This window comes from Crinia signifera, chromosome 2 (genome assembly GCF_055691185.1).
Source record: "Crinia signifera chromosome 2, ASM5569118v1, whole genome shotgun sequence".
NCBI classification, from domain to species: domain Eukaryota; kingdom Metazoa; phylum Chordata; class Amphibia; order Anura; family Myobatrachidae; genus Crinia; species Crinia signifera.
In genome coordinates this window covers 168,965,128-168,989,898 of record NC_139218.1, presented here as the reverse complement: position 1 = coordinate 168,989,898, position 24,771 = coordinate 168,965,128, and the positions used below count along the sequence as shown (strand labels likewise).

The 24,771-nt window shown below is 44.1% G+C and overlaps 1 protein-coding gene across 5 annotated transcripts in view; it reads left to right on the top strand.

The window, feature by feature from the left end:
- LOC146060207 (choline/ethanolaminephosphotransferase 1-like) overlaps positions 1 to 24,771 on the top strand; it is a 552,072-nt gene that overhangs the window by 392,992 nt on the left and 134,309 nt on the right. For 4 of the 5 annotated variants that reach the window (XR_014470393.1, XM_083173191.1, XM_083173190.1 and 1 more), the window contains one exon: positions 18,805 to 18,930. The exons of the other annotated variant lie outside the window; for it this stretch is intronic. Coding sequence is in view for 3 of the 4 variants with exons in the window: in XM_083173191.1 (XP_083029317.1) it covers positions 18,805 to 18,930 (126 nt within the window). In the remaining variant the exon portion in view is untranslated. The remainder of the gene's footprint in view (positions 1 to 18,804; positions 18,931 to 24,771) is intronic. 5 annotated transcript variants of the gene reach the window in all.

Sequence of the window (24,771 nt, the reverse complement as noted above, 5' to 3'; positions counted from 1 at the left end):
TGAAGCGTGGCGAGCGCAGCAAGCCCGCGAGGGGCGGTCTTACGCGTCCTCCGACCTTTTCATACCCCCACTATCCACGTCGGCGTGGAGTTGAGAATAGAAAGTGTGGCTTCGGGTTCACGTTTATAGTGGGGGGTGGCGTGGGGGTGCATTTAACATTGTAAGCACCCATTGGGGTGCTTAAAAGCACCCTTTAGGGTGCTTATACAATCTTTCATCGCACAGGGGGTCAAAATCGCATCGCATGCCATCGGGTGCATGGCATGCGATGCGATTAACACATCGCGCGATGAAGATCTGGGGCGCCGCCAAAATACACAAGTACCCAATAAACAATGGAGATTTTGATATATTGTGATATATAACAAGTTACTGTGTAAGTTATGGTTGCAGTTACAATGGGATCACCGCAGCTGCTGTAGAACATCTTGACAGGGCAGTAGCTATGGGGATCCAGAGGCAAAGGACTTGCCATAGCCTTTCCATTTTAAAAAATGAGACATGGATTTTCCAGTGCTCCTGGCTGGATGTACTAATAGGAGTAACAGTGCTGCCCAAATAAACCCAGGACTGGGGAGACCCAGCAACTTCCACTCTATTGGGGCATGTTTCACTAAATAAATAAAAAAACGAATTATCCGAAAAACCTAAACCCCAAAAGGCACTACACTGGGACAATACCTATCTAATAAAACAAACACCAAGTCTTAATTCTTCCTCTACCCGGAGTTATGCCTTCCCAAACATCCCCTCATAGACTACCATTACAAACAGTGTCAAGTTGCCATTTCTGAACCGGCAGAAAAAAACTGACAGTTGGAAGTTTAGATCACTCCTAATTGCTCATTTTTTTATATTTTGCCCTGAAATTTGGCAAGCGGCACCGGTTGACGATTCTACGCGTACATGCCAAATTTCAGCTCAGGACGTCAGGTTGCTTTTGAGGTGTAGCCCCTCAAACACCATGCCCCCATCTGAGAAGTTCCCTATGGGAAAAATCCGTTTGATCGATTCAGCCTTAAGTAAGGGCACGACCGTGCCCTTATAATATACTCGAATGATTGTACCGGCACTCTCCTCAAAATAGTTTATAATGTGCTGCGTGCCTTTGTAGATTAAATATGCGGCTGGGTTCCCACTCCTTGTAATAAATGGAACTACACATCACTGCAGAAAACAAGTGTAGTCTTTATTTGAGTGCCAGGCACCTCTGATAAAGCTACAGGTTGGTAGTTAAACGCGTCAGTATGCAGACTTTCACCCTACAGAAACCCTCTAGCTATTTGAAACAACCTTGACTGCTGTAGTCTTTTGCTTTTGGACAATTACCAAGTGTCATATTTTGGGCAATCCTCCAGTGGTGACATCTTATGGTAAAGTGCACTTACTGGCCCATACAGCAAGTGTCCACAGTTCTGCTGCCCAAACCTATTGCTGGCTTGTTACAATTGGTGATTTGTATAATTGTGAAACCTGTCATTATATGTGTATTTGTATATGTTTTATTATTTATTCAGTAAATATTTGTTTTATCACAAATCACTTGTTCTGATTGTTTCTCTTATCTTCCAAAAATGGCCCAAGAATTGCAGTGATCATATGCCCCATATATGTTCCATTCAGGGATTTAAAAACTTCAATATTGGTATTTGTGTACACCACAGCAGACTTGATACAATGTAAGGAAAGAAATGGACATGATTTCACATTAAACATCTGCTATGATGCTAGATGTGATATGGACAATTCTTTCAGAAATGTAGATGTATAAGAGATTGTAATACCCTGGAGAAATGCTTTTACATCATGCTAGTATATTGCATCTTCAAAAAGCATGAGCATCCCATGCATCTGACAACATCATTTCACATTTTGGGGAATCTGATAAAGAAGAGGGAAAGCATCATGAATAATTTTTGAATGAAATAAATGGCTGGGGTAAACACAAAAGAGTATGTGAGGTATACCTGGGCTGTAGAAATAGTACCCCTTTAAGATCATAGGGGGGGGGGGGGTTTAAGTGAATTGCGCTGCTGATTTGAAAAAATAAATGAAACACACTGATTGGCTGAATAAAAATGAATGTTGGACACACTGTTTGTATTTTTACATTTTATATGATAAGGTACAAAATTAGCAATACATATACATACATTTAATGAAGATAAAACAAGTTTATATAAAAATAAAAATAAATATAAAAAAGACAATACTAATATTAAGTAATGAGTTGGGATCCCGGTAAATATGTAACAATACTAATAGGTTATTAGCAGCTGACTTTCAACGATGTGGTTTGTTTCAATATAATGATACAGTCAATTGTAGAAGTATCACTTTTATAATGAAAAGTGGGAAAAGATATCCAGGTCATATATAATCTGATTTTATATAGAGTAAGGTCGATGGTATCAATTTGAAAATATTGAGGTGCAGTCACAGATATAAATGTGGAAAGAAGGTGGGTCACTGAAAGTGGCCTGAGGGACACCTGAGCGGAGTTGTTTTGCTGGAGCTGCGGTCTCGGGACTTGGAAAGTCTGACCCAAGAAAAATGGTATACTGGAAAGAAGGGGATTTGAGACCGCGCTCGCTAAAAAGCATGCAACAGGTGTAGTTAAAACATTTATTTAGAGAAAATACATATAAAATCTCAATAAAAAAGATTGGGGGGTATCACAAGTAAGTACAGAGAGCAGGGTTATTCACCCACAGTTCAGCCGTAGTAGTGTCCTGTGTCCGTTCCTATGTTGCCTCCAGATAATCGTCCTGTATAGGAGTGCCAATTGCAAAAGGTATGTGCTGGGAGAAGTAATGGTCTCCAAACCAGGGAGCTCCTGATGTTGAGAGGTGATCTACCTGGTGGGCTTGATGTTGTTGCCACTTAATTCCAAAGTAGGAGAGGTGTTGATCTCCTGACCAGGGAGCTCCTGATAGAGCGAGGTGCTCTACCTGGTAGGCTTGATGGTTATGCCACTTAGTTCCTGGGAGAGGATTGATTCTGGAGGCTGGTCCGGTTTCAGGATAATGAGTGTGTGGGGCGTCTGTAAGGTAGGGGTGTCTCTGCTCCCCTTCACCTTGGGTGAAGGGGAGCAGGGACCGTCTTGAAAAATCCGTCTTGAAAATCCGTCTTGAAAAAGTTCCCACCTGACCAAAGGGGACAAAACGCGTTGACGTCACAACACACCTGATTTGGAGATCCACGCAATCAGACTTTCAATTTGTCTCACGGGAGAAGCGCAGCCTACTTCACGCTGCTGTTTATCCAGCCACTCCACTCCGACCAGAATCTATTGCAGCACAGATCCATTTGCCGGCTCACCGCTGACTGCCCAATCCATCAACAGCTGAAGTGCAGCGTTCCCCCTGCTTCCGGCCATCAGCTGCTTTCACCAGCCGCTCCCCACGCTACATCAGGGGAGCCGGGCTCCTACACCAAATGGAGCATCCAATATAAAAAACATCTCAAATCAATCCTTCACCGCCGTGGTCAGTGCGGGCAACCCGTACCGGACCACCGGCAGGCTACACCGGCTCATTGCCGAGAGGAGTGCCAGGCACATCAGCAAAGGGAGACACGATCCTCCTAATACCTGGTAATCGATTGCTGGAGAACTTCCATCCCTCTCCCCTACACAAATTGGCACGAAGCAAGTGTTACTGTAAAGGGTGAGCATAACATTTATATCTGTGACTGAACCTCAATATTTTCACATCGATACCATCGACCTTACTCTATATAAAATCAGATTATATATGACCTGGATATCTTTTCCCACTTTTCATTATAAAAGTGATACTTCTACAATTGACTGTATCACTATATTGAAACAAACCACATCGTTGAAAGTCAGCTGCTAATAACCTATTAGTATTGTTACATATTTACCGGGATCCCAACTCATTACTTAATTTTAGTATTGTCTTTTTTATATTTATTTTTATTTTTATATAAACTTGTTTTATCTTCATTAAATGTATGTATATTGCTAATTTTCTACCTTATCATATAAAATTTAAAAATACAAACAGTGTGTCCAACATTCATTTTTATTCAGCCAATCAGTGTGTTTCATTTTTTTTTTTTAAATCAACAGCGCAATTCACTTCAACCCCCCCCCCCCTAATTTCTCTTTTTGTGTGAGTCGTGACAGGCCCACAGAAGTGTATGCTGCAGCTGTACAAACCCGTATATATAAAAACAGAATTTGTCTGATACTGACAAGCGCCGGGAGGTGCGTCTTGAAGCGATCCCACTTTGGGTCACTTTAATACACACCCACCCCCCATTGTTCCCTTTAAGATCATATTTGTAAAAAGAAAGAACAGATGTTTTCATGGAATTTGTGTACTTTCTCCTTCATCCACTAGGTGTCACTGGAGTAACAGTGGCGATAGAAGGGCGACCACAGGGAGCAAGGGCACTTTAAATATAATTAAGTGTGGCCAACTCCTCCCCCTTCTACTCCCCACCTAGGCAGTCGTAGAATGTGCCCTCATGGGAGCTGGTCACATCCTGGCTTGCTCCAGGGCACAAGTTTTTAAAAAAAAGCTTGACATTTTTTTTTTCAATTACTACAACAGACAGGCAGGCTGCCGCTGCCTGTCTGCATCGTGGGAGCTGTCGATGGGGATCCGGCCGCAGCAGCATGCGGATCGCGCCCGGTCCCCGGCTGCGGAGACCACCGTCTCCGGAGAGACAGCCACCACTGCACGCGGTGTGTGTCCCGTCCTCCCTCAGCCTCTACCGCCGCCGACCAGCAAGGCAGCGGTAATATATTCCTGACCTCCCACTTAGCGCGGGGGTCAGTGCTTTTAAAACATGGCGGTAGTGCAGGTTTTATAAAGCTGGCACCATATTGGGAGCACGGAGCAGAGAAGGGGGCGGAGCTACCACATGGTACGCTCCCAGCATCCCTGGCATCTCCCCAGCGTGACTAGAGCAGCGGCGGCCATCTTTTTAGTGTGCACCGCTGCGGACACGCTGAGGGACTCCTTTTTTCAGCTGAGACAGTCACGGACTCAAGCACAGCCGCTTTCTCCCGGTGTCCAGATCTGCATTAGCTTCCCCAAGCCCTGCATGCAGACAGTGGGGTTAGAGCTGGGTGAGACAGTTCTGGGCTGAATGTAAATTTGGGGCTATAGCGCTTTCTGGTATATGCCATAGCATAGTTGATGGCCTCTGGCAGCTTCTCCTCCTGATACTGTCTCTCCTGTCCAGTTTTTTCCTTATGGCTTCTAACTGTACTATCCTTGGTGTGTGTGTACAGTTTATCAACCTGTTGATTGCTGCATATATATATATATATATATATATATATATATAGGTGGATGGAACCGGCACTCCAGCAGAATGATGAAATGTAGAACCGGGGTGCTGCCCACAAAGGGAATGCAGAAGGGGTTACACAGCAGCACTCACTCGGATTTCAATAAACAAACAACTCGGGACACAAGGTCAAAGTCGACGTTTCGGATTTTACTCCGTTTTCAAGACAAACCAAAAGATAGTGTACAAAATACAGACATAAATACCGTGTGTGTAGCATTGTTCCTCCTTCTTTCTCGATTTGTTTTTATTTAAGGTACATAGATGATGTCCTGCTGTTTTGGACCGGGTCCAAAACATCCTTTGAAGAAATGATCCATGAGATCAATCTGAAAGAATGTCCCATTAAATTCACCTACGACCTGAGCCAGACATCCATTCATTATTTGGATGTCGAGATTTCGATGGAAAATGGCAAACTTGAGACAGCAATCTTCTCTAAACCAACCGATAGGAACACACTGCTGAGTGCCCAGAGCCATCACCCACTGGCACTCAAAAAAGGCTTGCCTTTCTCACAGCTCATCCGGGTCAAGAGGATCACCAGCAGAGAAGATCAATTGCCCACAGATTTGGACAAAATGGTCCAAAAGTTTTCACACAGAGGTTATTCTTCGCGCACCCTGAGAGATGCCAGGGACAAAGTAGACAAGATACCCCGGACACAACTGTTGCAGAAATCTGGCCCTAAGAAAAATCTGCAGGACAGACTCGGTTGGGTACGTGAATTCAATCACGCAGATAATGCTATTTCAAAAAACACCAAATTGCTCTGGCCTGTCATCCAATCGGATAAAGATCTGAAATCTCTGAAGAATACAACCCCAATGGCGTGCTATAAGCGTGGCCGCAATCTACGGGATTGGGTTGTTAGGACGGACATCTCTCTCAGATTGCCCCCCAACACACAACGTAAGCCTGGTGGGTGCACCAAATGTGTGGGGTGCACTACGTGCAGTGGCATGCGCAACACCAAGTTCTTTCCACACCCACATTCAGGACTTCAAATTGCTATTAAGCACGCAGTCACATGTACCAGTACCCACGTGGTATATATGATCACCTGTCCTTGTGGTCTATGCTACGTGGGTAAGACCATAAGGACGTTCCGCGAGCGGATAGCGGCCCACAGGTCCGCCATAAAAGCTGCCTTAAACAACAAAGATAATGACCAGCCGGTGGCTAGACATTTTGCATCAGCAAAACATTCATTATCCAACTTGAAATACGTGATCATCGACCACGTCCCTCTGGATGTTAGAGGTGGTGACAGGGCCACTAAGTTACTTAAATTAGAGACTTACTGGATCTTCAGATTGGAGACAATGAATCCGAAAGGTCTTAATGAACAAATGCCGTTTAACATTTTTCTCTAGGTTTCCATGGGCCTATTCCTGAAATCGAGAGGACTTCTTGATCCTTTATGTTGTTACCTATGTCTAGTATGTCTATGTAGTATGATGCATGTTTTGTGATCAGTTTCTGACATTATTCCTTGTACTGTCGTTCCAGGCCCTAGACAGCCGGTTGCCTAGCTACCTGATGCCGGTATGGGATGTCCCATCAGCGCCACACCGTGACTGTCCTGATAGCATGCACGCCTGACCCAGCTGCCAATTGGGGTGTCAGACCGGCTGCGCCCTGTCTCCACGGACAGAGTACGGGACCACTGTGGATGATCGCGTCTCCGCTTGTACATGAGCAGGGAGCGCTGCCGGCGTCTGAGATCTCCATGGCAACGGGGCTACAGACGGGATGCAGCTTGGTGACGTCACCGCGCTGGGGAATCGCTGCACGGGGATCCGGAAGCGGCGTGGACGCTGACACCGGGAGTCTGTGGGCGGAAAGAAGGAGGAACAATGCTACACACACGGTATTTATGTCTGTATTTTGTACACTATCTTTTGGTTTGTCTTGAAAACGGAGTAAAATCCGAAACGTCGACTTTGACCTTGTGTCCCGAGTTGTTTGTTTATTGAAATCCGAGTGAGTGCTGCTGTGTAACCCCTTCTATATATATATATATATATATATATATATATATATATATATATTCATATATTGTGTATAGCTTAATCACTTGTAAAATGGCAGGAGGCAGCTCAAAGAAGTGTTGCAAAAAATGTAATGCTAGACTTACACAGTCTGCTGAGGGTGGTCTGGTGTGTGAAAAATGCACCCCTGAACCCACCCCTTCCACTTCCCAGCAGCCCTCCCCAGCATGGGCTTTACAGCTCTCAGAGGTGATGTCACGCCTGTCTTCTGAAATCTCAGATGCACAGAAGGATAGAGAATCCTCTAGATCACAGCAGCGAGAATTAACCTTAGCTGTGGAGGGTTTAACCAAGGCCTTGGCCCCAGAGCCTTCACGGCCCTCTGCCCGTGACGCACAGCCCCCAGTGTTGAAGAGACTGCTCACACACGTCTTAGACACTGACACAGATGATGATATGCCTGACCTTGAGGAAGGGGAATATGCTGCCCCTGAGGTGGATGTGCAACAAGATTTGCCACCACAGCAACCATAGCCGGTTGCGCAGGGTTTAGATGACCATATTGACATGGTCAGACTGGCATTAGATGTGGAAGAAGGGGCATCTGCCCCCAGTCGCCCCTTCCTGTTTGGTAAAAAGCAAAAACAGGCAGCTTCTTTCCCTCCTGCAGAGGAGTTAGATGATCACGTGCTTCAAGCCTGGAAAAACCCAGATAAGAAATTCCAGATTTCTCGGAGACTCCTGTCTTGTTACCCCCTAGCGGCCACAGGTAGAAACTCCACCTGTAGTTGACCCTTCGGTCACGCGTCTTTCCAAAAAGACACTCCTCCCAGTACCTGGGGCCACCACTCTCAGGGACGCCTCAGATCGTAAGCTTGAACTTACGCTTAAATCTATTTACACTGCGGCAGGGGTAGTTCAGCGCCCCCGGCCCAGGTCGGATGCTGGGTCAATAAGGTCATTGGGGTTTGGGCCTCCCAGTTGGCTCATCAACTGAAACATGGAGGTGAAGTGGATGTCCTGGGGCAATTAGCAGAACATATTTCTGAGGCATCATCCTATATGGTAGAAGCCTCCAATGATGTTTGCATCATAGGAGCTCGCTTTGTCCATATCAGCACGGCGATCACTCTGGCTCCACCAGTGGCAAGCTGATGTTGAATCCAAACGGGTAGTAGAAGCACTCCCCTTCACGGGTGAGGTGTTGTTTGGGCCCGAACTTGATAAGTGGATATCACAAGCCACTGGTGGGAAATCCACATTTCTCCCTTCCACGGCCCCTCCTCCTTCTACTCGTAGGACCTTTCAGGGAACATCCTTTCGGCCCCAGGCAAAGTTCAGAGGTCGCTCTAGAGGAGGCGTTGCCTCTCAGAGAGGCTCCAGAGGCCATGGGAGAGGTGCTGCTTCTTCCACCTAAGAGGCCAAGGCCATCACCAAGCCCGCCGCATGACGGGCTTCAGGCCCACCTGGGGAATCCCACGGTGGGAGCGCGTCTCCAAGACTACAAGCATGTTTGGTTGCAGTCTTGCCAGGACGCTTGGGTGCGAGATCTTGTAGCTTTCGGCTACAAGATACATTTCCAAAAACCACCCCCACACCGGTTTTTCAAAACCGGTTTGCCAGTTTCAGCAGAAAAGAGCCTGCTACTAACTGCGACCATCCAGAAGTTGGTCTCGGCAGGGGTGGTCATTCCGGTCCCAGTAGACCAAAGGACCTTGGGGTTCTACTCCAGCCTCTTTCTGGCCCTCAAGCCAGACGGATCGGCACGCCCCATTCTGAACTTGAAGCATCTCGATCCTTACCTTCAACCGGTCAAGTTCAGGATGGAGTCCCTGCAATCGGTGATCGCGGGGTTGGAGGAGGGCGAGTTCTTGGTGTCACTCGACATCAAGGACGCCTACCTCCATATCCCTATTTGGCCTCCACATCAGGCTTTCCTTCGGTTCGCAGTCCGAAGCCAACATTGGCTGTTTAAGGCCCTTCCATTTGGCCTCTCCTCAGCACCCCGGATCTTCACCAAGGTCATGGCGGTGATGATGGAGATTCTTCGGAACCAGGGAGTGACGGTCATACCGTACCTGGACAATCTTCTACTGAAGGCCCTGTCCAGGGAGGCCCTCCTGGACAGCATAGCCTTGACTCGGAGAACTCTAATTCGCCACGGATGGATACTCAATTTTCAGAAGTCCCAGCTCCAGCCGTCTCAACGGTTACAGTTCCTGGGGATGGTTCTGGATACCACACTTCTGAGGGTGTTCCTCCCAGAGGACAAGATACAATCTCTCCAGGCTTTGATATGCTCGGTCCTTCTTAAGACAGTTGTCGGTCCTCACATGTTCCAGGCTTCTGGGAAAGATGGTCGCCTCCTACGAGGCTCTCCAATAAGGTCTCTTCAGATTGAGACCCTTCCAGCGTTGCCTTCTACGTCAGTGGTCTGGCTCTCACCTGCACCTTCACCACAGGATACAGTTGCCAGTGTGGGCATGGCACTCTCTCCTGTGGTGGCTGAACCCAGCAAACCTCAGGGAGGGAAAGTGGTTCGCCATTTGGATACTGCTCACCGCAGACGCAAGTCTTCGCGGGTGGGGAGCAGTCATTCAGGACCATCAGTTCCAGGGCCGTTGGACTCAACAGGAGGCCCTGCTCTCCATCAATATCTTGGAGCTCAGAGCAGTCTACAATGCAGGGCCATCATCTCCTGCAGGGTCAGGCCATCAGAGTGCAGTTGGACAATGCCACTGCGGTGGCCTACATCAACAAGCAGGGAGGCACGCAGTGAGTTGAATCCTGCTGTGGGCTCAAGATCACGCCCTGGCCATCTCCGCCATATTCATTCCTGGCGTAGAAAATTGGGAGGCCGACTTCTTAAGTCAGCAGGACGTACAGTAAGGAGAATGGTGTCTCAATCCCCAGGTTTTCCAGCAACTGGTCCACCGGTGGGGGTGTCCCCGGGCAGATCTCATGGTGTCTCGCCACAACTACCAGCTACCCCGGTTCTTCGCCCGCACGAGGGATCCTCAAGCGGTGGGAGTGGATGCACTGGTGGCCCCTTGGCCATTCCACTTTGTGTACATTTTCCCTCCGTTTCCACTAATACCTCGGGTGCTGCAGAGAATCTGGAGGGAGGGGATCACTGTCCCCCTGATAGCTCCGGACTGGCCGCGCAGGTCATGGTACACCAGCCTCACGTCTCTCCTGATAGACAAGCCTTGGCCCCTGCCTCTTCAAAAAGTTCTGCTCAGCCAAGGGCCTTTCATCTTTCCCGACTTAAGTCGGCTTCATTTGACGGCGTGGCTGCTGAAAGGTCCATCCTGAGACAGGCAGGTATCCCGCGGGCGGTGATACCTACCATGATGAAGGCCAGGAAGGACGTCACCTCCAGGCATTACCACCGCATCTGGAGGGCTTATGTAATCTGGTGCGAGAGTCATGGTGTGTCTACCACTCTTTTCAAAAAGGCCAGGCTTCTCCTGTTCCTGCAGGCTGGCTTAGCCGCAGGGTTGCGTCTCTCCACCTTGAAGGTACAGGTATCGGCGTTGTCGATATTTTTTCAAAAGAAGTTGGCCCTTTTACCTGAGGTACACACCTTTTTTCAGGGAGTTTTGCGGCTGCAACCTCCTTTTCATCCACCCACGGCTCCTTGGGACTTAGACCTTGTTCTAAGTTTCCTACAGTCTGCGGTGTTCGAACCACTAGAGGACGTGGACCTTCGTTACCTCACATGGAAGACCGTGCTTCTCCTGGCCTTAGCATCAGCACGGCAAGTTTCAGATCTGGGGGCTCTGTCCTGCAGGCCCCCGTTTCTGATATTCCATCCGGACAGGGCAGAACTGCGCACCAGTGGTTCCTTTCTGCCTAAGGTGGTATCGGCCTTCCACATGAATCAGCCAATTGTGGTACCGGCCTTCCAAGAAGAGAACAGTACCTTGACATGGTCAGGGCCCTGAAGATCTATGTGGCCAGAACAGCATCGCTGAGGAAGTCAGATGCTCTTTTTGTTACATATGATCCGGTCAGGCAGGGCTGGCCAGCCTCAAAGCAGACATTGGATCCGCCTGACTATTGGTCAGGCCTATGTGGCAAGTGCTCAGCGCCCTCCTGCCTCCATCACAGCGCATTCTACGTGCTCAGTGGGCCCCTCTTGGGCAGAGCTGCTACCTGGTCTAGTCGTCAGACTTTTGCTCGGTTCTACCGATTTGACACTTTTGCTGCGTCAGCTTCACAGTTTGGACGCTCAGTGTTAAGGGGTCTCAGCGCCATCCCACCCATGTTGGGAGCTCTGGGACGTCCCCACTGTTACTCCAGTGACACCTAGTGGATGAAGGAGAAAACAGGGATTTTGTACTTACCGTAAATCCTTTTCTCCGAGTCCACAGGTGTCACTGGACACCCGCCTCGGCGCTGTTCCTTTGTTGTTAGGAATTCCTGCCTTGAATCTTTACAGTTATATTGCTAGGATAAGTTCCTCTTATGTTGAGGGAACTGCCTGCTATGTTATATGTGTGGCATGTTTGATTCAGTGTTTCTCACTGTTCTTTTTATGTTTTCAACCTTTTCGGGTTGATTGTTTACTCTTGTGTGTTATACTAACCTCCTCTGGAAAGTGTGTTCTTTCTTCCAACTCCATTCGGGCACATCCTTGTGACTGCCTAGGTGGGTAGTAGAAGGGGGAGGAGTTGTCCACACTTAATTATATTTAAAGTGCCCTTGCTCCCTGTGGTCGCCCTTCTATCCCCACTGTTACTCCAGTGACACCTGTGGACTCGGAGAAAAGGATTTACGGTAAGTACAAAATCCCTGTTTTTTTCTTTTTCCTGCCACAAATTACTTCCTTAATGTTAAAATAAATAAATTTCTCACGATATTCTTTTCCTTGAGGGGTAAATGTATTCTAAAGATTAGATTCATATCCAACGCAGGTGTACTAAGGGAGGACCGAAACCTCCCATGGAGCAGAAGTGCAAAAACGTCACGTTTTCAAGGTGTACAAAAACAACAAGTGAGTATAAATAAGTCCTACCTACCTACGGCGTGCAAAAGATCCCATTCACGGCTGCAGCTCCAGTGGTTTTGTGGTGACATGTGGTCTGATGTGTGTTGTATATAGGTTGCTTAGCAACCATAGCTGAAGCCAGAGCACTGCTAAAGAACCACAATACTGCTGCCGTGGAGGGGAAAAGAATAAACAAAGTGATCAAATTAATGTCAGTATTCTAGCTTCCTTATTTGAGCCAGAAATATACATTATCTAAACATATACAATACATTTACACATACAGTAACAAAAGTGCTATATACATTGAATATTAATATATTGTTAAACAAGATATTAATAATAATAATAAAATATTGTATCTGTATGAGAACAAGCTACTGGGGTTTTATTGCCCCGAAACGTCGGATTAAATAAAAGCACCACTTAAAAAGTCCTAGGAGTGCCCCTGACTGTGAATAAGCCACAAGCTATCCTCCTTTATCCAGAATGCACCCCTAGCAGATGCTGCATGAATGTGAGTGTCAGGTTTCCCAAACACTACCAATTTTATAGAAGTCACATTCTTCTCCTGAGCCAAGGCACCTGCTATTTACTAATCGTCCTGCTCCTGATACATTTAGGGAGTGTGCAGAACAAATATTCACTGCACGTAGCACAAGAGCACTATATTTCACTTCACTGCACTAAGCACAGTACAATAATATCTGTTGGGCAACTCTGTTCTAGCTCAGTTTAATGAACAAGCTGTCCGCATACAGCTGAGCCAGGGACGCATTTTTAGTTACAAAGATAAATAAAATGTGCTTTTCAAGGATAACCTTTCTCAAATAGAGGATCGACAAAGTCCAGAGGAGCTATATCGCCTCTTTTTAAGCTCAAACAGAGGTGGCTTTTCTCCTCCATGGGATCCCCCTCTCTGACTACTACAGAGAGAGGATGATACCCCGGGGGTTCAGGATAAGAAATGCACCCGCCATATGGTGACACAGCCCTGAATGTTATAAGAAATGGACCAGCATTCTTAATAAATGCAGTCTGTACTGTACTTTTTGTACTGGTTATTTAGGAATCTGGAACTCACAGAAACCTTTGAAAAGGATCAGGGACAGTGTTCCCTCTAAGCTGTGCGCATGTGCGCACACACACACATCGACGAGTGTGCGCACAGACATTACAACTTAGCGCACAAAGCAGCAGTGGTCCCTTTTTGCAGTTGTGGACTCAATTAATGTGTGTCTCACCCATTAACTACATTGTGTGCTGTATTTTGAATGTTTAAATGTTTAATATCATTTTGAATTAAAGTTAACGCAAATGCTGAACGTCATTTTTCAGTTACGGTATATATAAGTGATGCACAAAAATTTAAATTTAATTCCAAAGTTGCACAGCCAAAATCTTTAGCCACACACAGCCTTCGTAAAATTAGAGGGAACATTGATCAGGGGTCCACACTGTCTCAGGACACCACACAAGATTGTATTGTGAAACATACACAAGTTGAGAATTACTACAAAGACGTTCTGAGGTTTAAAATAAACATATTTAAAACAGTCAAGTACGACTATGAGCATAATGGCGTGTATCACTGGCTCACGGGTGTTGAAATTAAATGCAGTTTCACCCCTAAACCATCACAAAGTTGGCGTAGTCATAGGGAAACCCAAATGGGTCCCACAACCTCCTCTAATAGCAACACAGATGCCAACCAAGTGGATTAGAAAGGGGCTTATATTGCATCTGAAGTCCCTTAAGGGCAGCCAGCAAACATTATAAGAGCACCAAAAGGTGGTAGGGGAGGCCAGAACGAGCGGGTTCACAAAAATGAATTAATTAATGGAACAAAGATTTATACCCTCTCAAAGGGCCTTATTTTGGTTCATTCTTTCTGACAAAATCCTTCTTAGATGGGCAAAACCATGTGCACTGCAGGTGGGGCAGATGTTACTTGTGCAGAGAGAATTAGATTTGGGTGGGGTTTTACTTCAAAGTGAGATCTATATTGCAGTGTAAAAATAAAGCAGTCAGTATTTTCCCTGCACAGAAACAAAATTACTCACCCAAATCTAATTCTCTCTGCACATGTTACATCTGCCCCCCTGCAGTGCACATGGTTTTGTCCATCTAAGAAGGATTTTGTCAGAAAGAATGAACCAAAATAAGGCCCAAAGAGACCTTACTGACACAGAGAAAAGAGTATTAAACAAGAGCCTCTCCTACATTCCTACTACCAGCTTTAACAATTTTGAGTGGACAGTAGAACTACACCGATTCTCATGAAAATTACACCTCCAAGAGTACTTTAAAAAGTGATAATGTGTCAAACTAAGATTTCATCAATTCCAGAACAAAGGGCCTTATTCTGGTCGGTGTGGATATATCCGCGTGCCGATGTTTTGTGTCTGCGCATGTGCAGAGGCGTCTCTGCGCATGTGCGAGCGGGGCATACGGCCAAATCCCGCATGATATGTGAACACTCCGAACAGGGGGTGGAGAGGGGCGTGAAGGGCTATTTGGGCTCATTACCATATGCATACGCCCCGCGTTTCATGGGCGTTCCCATGCAAACGCTGGGCGTACGTATGGTAATGCGGCCGTGACGCACGTGTAGGGGACGGACATATGACATCGCCGGATGTCAGCTGCCCGCCCAGATCCCTGCTTTTGCACGGAAAAATGTCCGTGTGGTCTGAGGTTGCGGGAGCTGGTGGAGCACGAACGGTCCTGGCCGCATAATCGGATCCGACCGCACCGATCAGAATAAGGGCCAAAGTCTTGACCCTACTTCTCAAAATTCATCAATAAAATCATTCACCCACCTCCTAAATAAATCAGTCACCATTTTAATCTCACCAAAAGGGAATGGACAGCTATAAAAAATCTAAGCTAGTACAGGGACATAGTGATCCGCCCCACCGATACAGGCGGGACTATAGTGATCCTCGAACTGGAATACTACCGCAATGAGATTGTACAGTAGATATCAGATAATAATACCTACTTGAAATTAAACAGCGGACCCCACCAGCATCTAAAAAAAGGAGCTAGATGAGAGGAGTTGAACAAGGCCAATATTGAAGGCCTAATTTCCTCTAAATTAAGGGTTGCCCTGACACAGGATCACCCGCTGGTCCCTATTTTGTACACTGAGGGGGCCCATCATATCGGCCAAAATTCCCTCTATCAGCTGGTGTCACAGTTTTTGGAAGGGTTATTACAACCGCTTGTCACGCGACAACCAGGGCCAGCATCAGAAACCTTGGGGCCCTGTACACTGATACTTCGGCGGGCCGCTTGAGAAAAACATTTTTTTTTTTGGTATACTGCATATTGAATGTGTTTTTTTTTGTTGTTGTTACAAAAGAAACATAATTAATGTTCACTAATACCAGAGGAGGGTCCGAATAAAAAAACAGGGGGGTGCCTTTATAAACCATTGCTAGGCACTGCACTGCCGCAGCTATGCTTACAGCCCCTGAGCTCCTCAGAACCTTGGGGCCCCTCACAAGCTTGAGGCCCGGTACAGGTGTCCCCTTTGACCCCCCTGTCGCCTGCCCTGGCGACAACCAACGTATATAAAAGATACAACCAGTTTCTTAAATAAATTAAATCAGTTTGAAAATTAAATCAGTTTGAAAATATACCCCGGATGTGTGTCGTTTGTACACCACTATACCCCACGCATAGTTTGTACCCAACGCAGAAGGCTTAAGAGTAATGACAAATGTCCTAATGAAAGAGGAACTTCAGGATATCAACATTGATCTGGAATTAACTTTAAAGAATATAATTTTTTTGTATTTGCAGCTCAATGGGTGCTCTGCGAAGAGCAATGTATCCCCTTCAATTGCCAATACATTTGTTTTTCGAGGAATTCCAGATGTTTTTTTTTTTTAATTCAGAAACTGCTGCAAATATACTTATATACTTGTATACTCTAGATTCATTGACTTGACATCTTTTCTTATGACGTTCAAGTATCCATTATTGAAGGGAAACGCCATACATCGTAGTATACAAAACCGACTGACCAGAATACCCTGCTTCGACATAATAGCCATCACTCAAGACCCCTAGTAGATACCTATCTGTAGATCACAAATGATCCATATGGCACGGATCACGAGTGATTATAACCGCATTACCAAAAGAATTCGACAAAATAATCCTTAAAGTTGTAGCCTGGGGTTATAATTTTAAAAACTACAAGTGCAGAAAAATGAGGTCCTTAAGATTGCTAGATCCTCATTACTAAGTCCCCATAAAACACAGCGGGAATCAGTGATCCCATGGATATCAAGGTACAACACATCCAGTGCTGTTTTACCTAGAGCTTACATGGGCATTGTATATATAATATATACATAAACTATATTGGGCGCAAAGGAAAAAAAAAATATTGAAATTGTAAATTAGCTATTAATCAAAATACCACAGCATCAACAAATTATTATGCTGCTCCCAAAAATTCAATACCAACATGAAAAAACTAGGCAAAGATGAGAGCGCACTGTATTGATCTATAAATGATTTAATTGATATGTTAATCAATTTAAAGACATAAAAAAGCACAATTATAACACTTACACTAGTAAAATCAAAATGTAATAAAAAACAGAATATATATATATATATATATATATATATATATATATATATATATATATATATATATATATATATATATATATATATATAAAATGTACAATATTTGAACCACACCAATTGATGTTGTTTCCCTAGACTAATAGGTTATTTAATATATATTAGTTCTCTGGTGCTCTTACCCACTTTATTCCAAATAGCATCTAGATGTTTATAAGTGGGGAGCTTCCAATAATTTATTTGTGTCCATACTGGATGCTTAATAAATTGTGATGATAAAGTATTAAGCTCTTTAAGATTTAGGGCATTGATGGTATCGATGTTATAATATAACAATGTAGCTCCGTCATTCAGGATCAGAGCGTGGATAAAACACATTACAGGCAGGAGGGGGTGGCGGGATGGTAGGTGGCGTTCCTAGTCGCTACAACCGGTGTGGTCTTGTTGTAGTGAGAGCCAGCGCCGGGAGAAACCTCTGCGGCAGATGTCGATTAAATCATTTATAGATCAATACAGTGCGCTCTCATCTTTGTCTAGTTTTTTTCTTAAAATTGTAACAACGAACAGAGAGCTGCCAACCGTAAAATATACATGCTCTATGGTCTGTCACACTAAGGGAAAAAACCATGGTGGTCCACACAGACATATCCCTATTCAACAAGTCTCAAGTTGAGCAAGGTTTTTTAACCCGGGCCCCTGGTTGCTACAATTGTTGAAAATGTACAACTTGTAACAATATTGCCATCGGTAACTCCTTTACTAATACAGCTCAAGATAAGGAATACAAAATTAGACGTGTTGAATTGTCTGTCCACTTTTGTAGTGTATATTATCACCGGCCCCTGTCAGTTAATGTATGTAGGGAACACTACCCATATACTGTAGTATGGGAAAGGATGGCCCTCCATAGGTCGACAATAAAAAGCAGCACTGGTGGGCAAACCTTCTGAACAGCAGATAGTCTGGCATTTAGCAAAAAAGGGCACAAGTTACCTGATGCGAACATATTTTAACAGATCTTACATACCCTCCAACATGACCCATTCCATTAGGTACAAAATGTTCTGTTCCTGGACTTCCGTCCCAGTGGCAGTTACAAAGGTTGGACTCCAGCACAGTCCATTATTCAAAGGTGGGGGGGTCACATCAACTGTCAGTGAGTCCAGGACAGTGATGTTTGGGGTGGCAGTAAGTGTGGCTCCCATTTTTGAATATTGGACTGACCTTCAGGCTCACATCTGTAACTGCCACAGGCAGTGAAGTCCAGGAATAGAGCATTTTTTACCTAATGGAATGGGTCATGTTGGATAGTATGATCTTATCCCATTAACAATCTGAGGAGGTGTCAGGGCAGGTACACTATGAAGAAGAGAGACCAAATGGATTTTCCTACTGCAAACACCTGCAAACCCAATGGTCTTTATAATAGACTTCCACTAATAATATTTAATATTCAATGTATATAGCACTTTTGTTATTGTAAGTGTAAATATATGATTTAGATAATGTATATTTCTGGCTCAAATAAGGGAGCTAGGATACAGGCATTAATTTGATCAATTTGTTTATTCTTTTCCCCTCTGCGGCAGCAATCTTGTGGTTCTATAGCAGTGCTTTGGCTTCAGGTATGGTTGCTAAGCAACCTATATACAACACACCTCAGACCACACGTAACCAGATGTTGCTACTTATACTCACTTTTTGTTTTTGCACACCTTGAAAACAGGGTTTTATTGCCTGAAATTTCGAATATAATAAAAGCACCACTTAAAAAGTGCCGCTGACTGTGAATATGCCGCAAGGTTTTTCTTTTAATTGTGAAAATTGAACATCACAGAATCTATTGTAAAATGCGTTTTCATTTTTTTCTGTTTTCCTTAGGTTGCTCATATGACAAAAAGTGAAATGCATTTGCATGATACAGCTTTTATTGGACCTGCCCTGTTGTTTCTCAATCAGTATTTTAACAGCTTCATTGATGAATACATTGTTTTGTGGCTTGCACTGGTAAGTTTAATCTCAATTGCACTTACACAGTAACCATTTTTTTTGTTTACTGATATCCTCTAGTTTTCCAGAACATGTGCCATCAATGATCACTGTTTGCTCTAGGCCTTGCACTTACACTTGCAATTCCAGTGCTGTGGCCTCAAAGTTTCACGCAGATCTCATTCTGATGTTTCCCTCAGATGGCCATTGCGACAAACCCTTGTTTCTGGAAAAGTCGTTTGTCCCCACTCATGCACTCCAACCTGAACTCCAGGTAGAAGGGGGACTGCATGCAATCACTCAGGACCTATTCTGCACTCCCCAAGGAATCTGTTTGGGGATTTGAATCAGCGTGTACTGCTGAATTAGGCCAACTATTACAAACTCCACTTTTTCCTCTTTCCCTTCCCATAAAAAATAGTTTTCTTTACACTTTAGAACACACACCGCTATGACTTTTCTCTTTCTCAGTTTCTCCCATCATACCAAAATGATGGGAGAAGCTTTGACTCTTCCAGTTAGTTTTATCTGCACCAATAATAACCTTTAAATTGATAAAATAACAATGACATTTCCGTTTCAACAAAAATGCATGTATTTCAGTTGGTTCCAATTTCTCCTGGCATAATACGTTCACACCCCACTAAAGCAAATGATACAGGTACTGACATGTTATGCTTCATGCATATGTACTGTGTGCGTAATACCACAAAAGGTGAAGTATAGGCAGTTTATATATATATATATATATATATATATATATATATATATACTGCATACCTGTTTGGAGGGCACCGAGGTCTCTATTACCGGAGGGGAGAGTGCCGGACCGCCCACGCCCGTATATATATATATATATATATATATATATATATTGCCTATTCTTCACCTTTTGGGGTATTACGCACACAGTACATATGCATGAAGCAAAACATGTCAGTACCTGTATCATTTGCTTTAGTGGGGTGTGAATGTATTATGCCAGGAGAAATTGCTATCTATATAGATATAGATATATATCTCTATAGATATAGATATCTATAGAGATATATATCTATATATATCTCTATAGATATCTATATATATATAGATATATATATATATCTATATATATATATATCTATATATATATATATATATATATATATAGATATATAGATATATAGATATATATATAGATATATATATTTATATACATATATAGATAGATAGATAGATATTGGCGCAGGTACAAGCAGCAGCACTCCCTCTGAATTTTTAAAGTGCTTTAATATCTTGATGTTTCGGGATATTAAAGCACTTTAAAAATTCCCAGGGAGTGCCGCTGCTTGTACCTGCGCCAATATCTACATGATTTTCCAGGAGGCACCCAGGTAGCTGCTATTTGTGATTGAGTGCCAGGCTGATTGGATATTATATATACCGTATTTGCCAGTGTATAAGATGACTTTTTACCCCATAAAAAAATGCCTCCAAGTGGGGGGGTCGTCTTATACGCCGGATACGCCTTTTGCGCCGGGTCTGCGGGGATGGAAGCGGCGGCGAATGGAGCGATGCTTTGAATCTGGCGCCGTTGCGGCCGCCAATCCAAATCGCCGCTCACGGCGGTTTGAATGTCCCGCTATTCAGGAGCCAATCAGGGCTCCCGAGTCAGGAGCTAATGGCAGATGGCTGCGGCGAGCCAATCAGTGCTCGCCACGCCATACTCAGCCTTGCCCCCTCTGACGTCAGACGGCGCCGGGAGGCCAAGGAAGGAAGTCCCTCAGCTGAGGAGCAAGAGGACGGGAGAAGAGCTCCTGCGGCCACTGCAGAGGCCAGAAGACGCCGGGGCGGCGAAGAGGAGAAGCGACACTGCCACTGGCCAGGACTGGCTAGCGGTATCCGGAGAGGCCAGCAGGTGTGGAAAGCAGAAGAGCTGACGAAGCTCCACCCTGCGGCCTCTCCCAACAGCAGGTAGGCGGCCCCAGGCCACCTACCCCTCCCTAGACCACCAGGTGATCGGGCACTAGGCCCGTGGGTACAGATCAGGCCCCTCCAGCCTGTGGGCATGATAGTCAGGCCCTCTCGGCCCATGGGCATTTCATTCCCTCCTGGCCCTTATTGCATTTAGCTGGGCCCTCCTATTTTTGGGGGGTCGTCTTATACGCAGGAAAATACGGTATATATATATTAGGGCGGAGTGAAATACTGAAATTGAGAAATTCAAAATCGGCTAGTGTGGAAAAGTTGTGACTTGACTTGAATAAGAAACGTGCAAAAGCTTTTTGATTTGAGTCAACATCTTCTGTTCTGGCAAGAGGCCTGAAGTTTCACTTTTTTGGTGAAAATGACGAAAACTATGAAGATGCTCCGATCTAGTTAAAATTATGTCAGGATGTCTTAGAGTGGTTCATTAATATACTTTAGCATAGTAAAAGAAAGTACGAGCTTGTCCTAGTGCAAAGTGAATGACTTTGGTGGGAGAAAAAATCCCTAATAATTGACCCATTTTCATGGTCACAATTGTGAATATTGTGTGTTTTCTCCTGAACGTGTTTATAATAGAAGATGCACAAATACTCTAAATGGAATTTCGGTGACACTGCGTGAAATATAACACTGCATAATAGCCCTTAATCAGACCTGATCGCAGTACAAATTTGTTCTCAAAATGGGCAAAACAAATTATGCATTGCAGGTGGGGCAGATGTAACGTGCTGAGAGAGTTAAATTTGGGTGGGGTGTGTTGAAACTGAAATCTAAATTACAGTGTAAAAATAATGCAGCCGGTATTTACCTTGCACAGAAACAAAATAACTCACACAAATCTAAAGGTGGCCATACATCTACAGATCGATTGTCAGATTGGGCCGGTTGGAACAAACAGCTGGTAATATCTGAATGACAGTTTTTCAGCATTTCAAAGCAAATGGTCAACTGTCATTTGCTCTCATCTTTTACCAGGATTTTGTTCCAACCAGACAGATCGAACAATAAATCTGTAGATGTATGGCCACCTTAAATCTCTCTGCACATGTTACATCTGCCCCACCTGCAGTCCAGCATTTTTTTGCCCATTTTGAGAACAAATTTGTACTGCGATCAGGTCTGATTAAGGGCCATTATGCAGTGTTATATTTCACACAGTGTCACTGAAATACATGAAATTGGATTTATGCTGCTCTCTTTGCAGTGCATATACAAAGATAGACAATCCTGTGTATATAAATAAGAAATAACTGTTGCAGTCTGTTATTGAAAAACAGTAACTGTTACAATAAGTATTACAAGTAAGTGTAAACTGCTAATGTATCATTTTACATATCACTTCTGTTTATTGACAGAAAAACAGTGTTGCATCCCCTATACTGGGAACATGATTGGGCTGCATTACAGCATATAATTATGCCAAAGATAAGCCAATATATTAACTGTTAAATATGTTGAAGTGTATTATGATGTAATAAATTGTAAGCTTGCAGCAGGGCCCTCTAACCCCCAAGTCTGTCTGTCATTACCCAGTTTGTTTTATCACTGTCTACTATTGTAAAGCGTAAAGGAATCTGCTGAGCTATATAAGAAACTTTAAATAAATAAATACATCTAATGTTTAGGGGGAAAAAAACAAGAACATTGATTCAAAAAATAACAGGTTAATCATTCTATGAGTGGTGTCCAGCAGTACATATATGCCAATCACTGTGTTCATTTCTAGGCAGCAGGGCCGTCTTAACAGCAGTGTGGGCACCTGGGCAAAGCAATGCACTGGGGCCCTTACCCATTCTCCCCTCCTAGGGGTGGGGGTGGTATCAGCAGCAGCTTCGATGTCCCACGGGTGGCAGGGGGTGCTCTATCTTCCATTCAACATGTAGGACCTGGAGCAGTAACTTCTGCTAATTACTCCTTTACTGCACAGGTGGTGGGAGGGTGAACACTAACGTGTGGAAGGGGGCACTGAGCTGTATGAAGGGTCCCTTGTAAATGACTTCCAGGGGGTAGGGGGTGTTTTATACACAGGGGACGGTTGGATAATGGAGTGGGCTTAATATTCGTCATGTTCCGGTGGAAGGGCAGCTTGTTTGACTGCAGATATCGCCATTATCTGGAAATAGATTTCTTAGCCTAGTATAAAAACCTAGAGTCCCAACTTTCAGGAGGTGCTGGGAACTTGGGTATCAGAGATCAGGAACCAGAGCAATCCATTGACAAAAATATAAAACTACACCAGACGTTTGGAGCTGGAGCAGGGACCGGCTGCTTGAAGGTTGATATCTCTGGTTCTGGGCATTCTAGAGACAAGCCGCTAGTGTCAGAGAGAACCTGAGAAATATGACTGGAAATTGTAATTAACAGGTCGGATGTGGACTGCTGCTTTGAAGTTGGATATCTGCAGTTCCCCAGGGCCGATTTTCAAAATTCTGGTATCCCTGGAAAAAGGGGATCCTCAGCTATCAACATAGAGCCCTTATACGCCTGGGGCCCCTGGGCAAGTGCCCATTAAGCCCATACAAAAAGACAGCCCTGCTAGGCAGGATTGATCAGCAATACTTATTACAGCATAATGCACTTTAATGTATTTAACTGTTAATATATTGGCTTATCTTTGGCATAATTATATGCTGTAATGCAGCTGCAGGTGGGGCAGATGTAACATGTGCAGAGGGAGTTAATATGGCCATACATCTACAGATTTATTGTCCGATCTGTCTGTTTGGAACAAAATACTGGTAATGGATGAGAGCACTTTGCTTTGAAATGCTGGAAAACTGCCAAAAACTGTCATTCAGATATTACCAGGTATTTGTTCCAACCAGCCAGATCTGACAATCGATCTGTAGATGTATGGCCACCTTTAGATTTGTGTTGAGTTATTTTGTTTCTGTGCAGGGTAAATACCTGCTGCATCATTTTTACACTGCAATTTAGATTACAGTTTCAACACACCCCACCCAAATTTAACTCTCTCAGCACGTTACATCTGCCCCACCTGCAATGCAGCATTTGTTTTGCCCATTTTGAGAACAAATTTGTACTGCGATCAGGTCTGATTAAGGGCTATTATGCAGTGTTATATTTCACACAGTGTCAATGAAATTCCATTTAGAGTATTTGTGCTTCTTCTATTATAAACACGTTCAGGAGAAAACACACAATATTCACAATTGTGACCATGAAAATGGGTCAATTATTAGGGATTTTTTCTCCCGCCAGTCAGTCACTTTGCACTAGGACAAGCTTGTACTGTTTTTTACTATGCTAAAGTATATTAATGAACCACTCTAAGACATCCTGACATAATTATAACTAGATCGGAGCATCTTCATAGGTTTCATCATTTTCACCTAAAAAGTGAAACTTCAGGCCTCTTGCCAGAACAGAAGATGTTGACTCAGATCAAAATGCTTTTGCACGTTTCTTATTCAGGTCAAGTCACAACTTTCCCACACTAGCCGATTTTGAATTTCTCAATTTCAGTTTTTTCACTCCGCCCTAATATATATATATATATATATATATATATATATATATATATATATATATATATATATATATATATTTGGTGGGTGACCGCAGCACTGGGGACTTGAATAAATAGTGCAACAAACAGTCAATATGTACGTTGACATTTCAGCCCCTTTAATGGGCTTTTTTCAAAACAGCTTACATTAAAAAGCCCATTAAAGGGGCTGAAACGTCAACGTACACATTGGCTGTTTGTTGCATTATTTATTCAAGTCCCCAGTTCTGCGGTCACTCACCATATATTATTGGACCCAGCGCAGCAGATCATTACGAAGGGCATGGGGCCCAGATGCTATTTACAGAGTTGAGTGCCAGCATCCTGCCCATGTGTGTATATGTATGTATGTATGTGTGTAT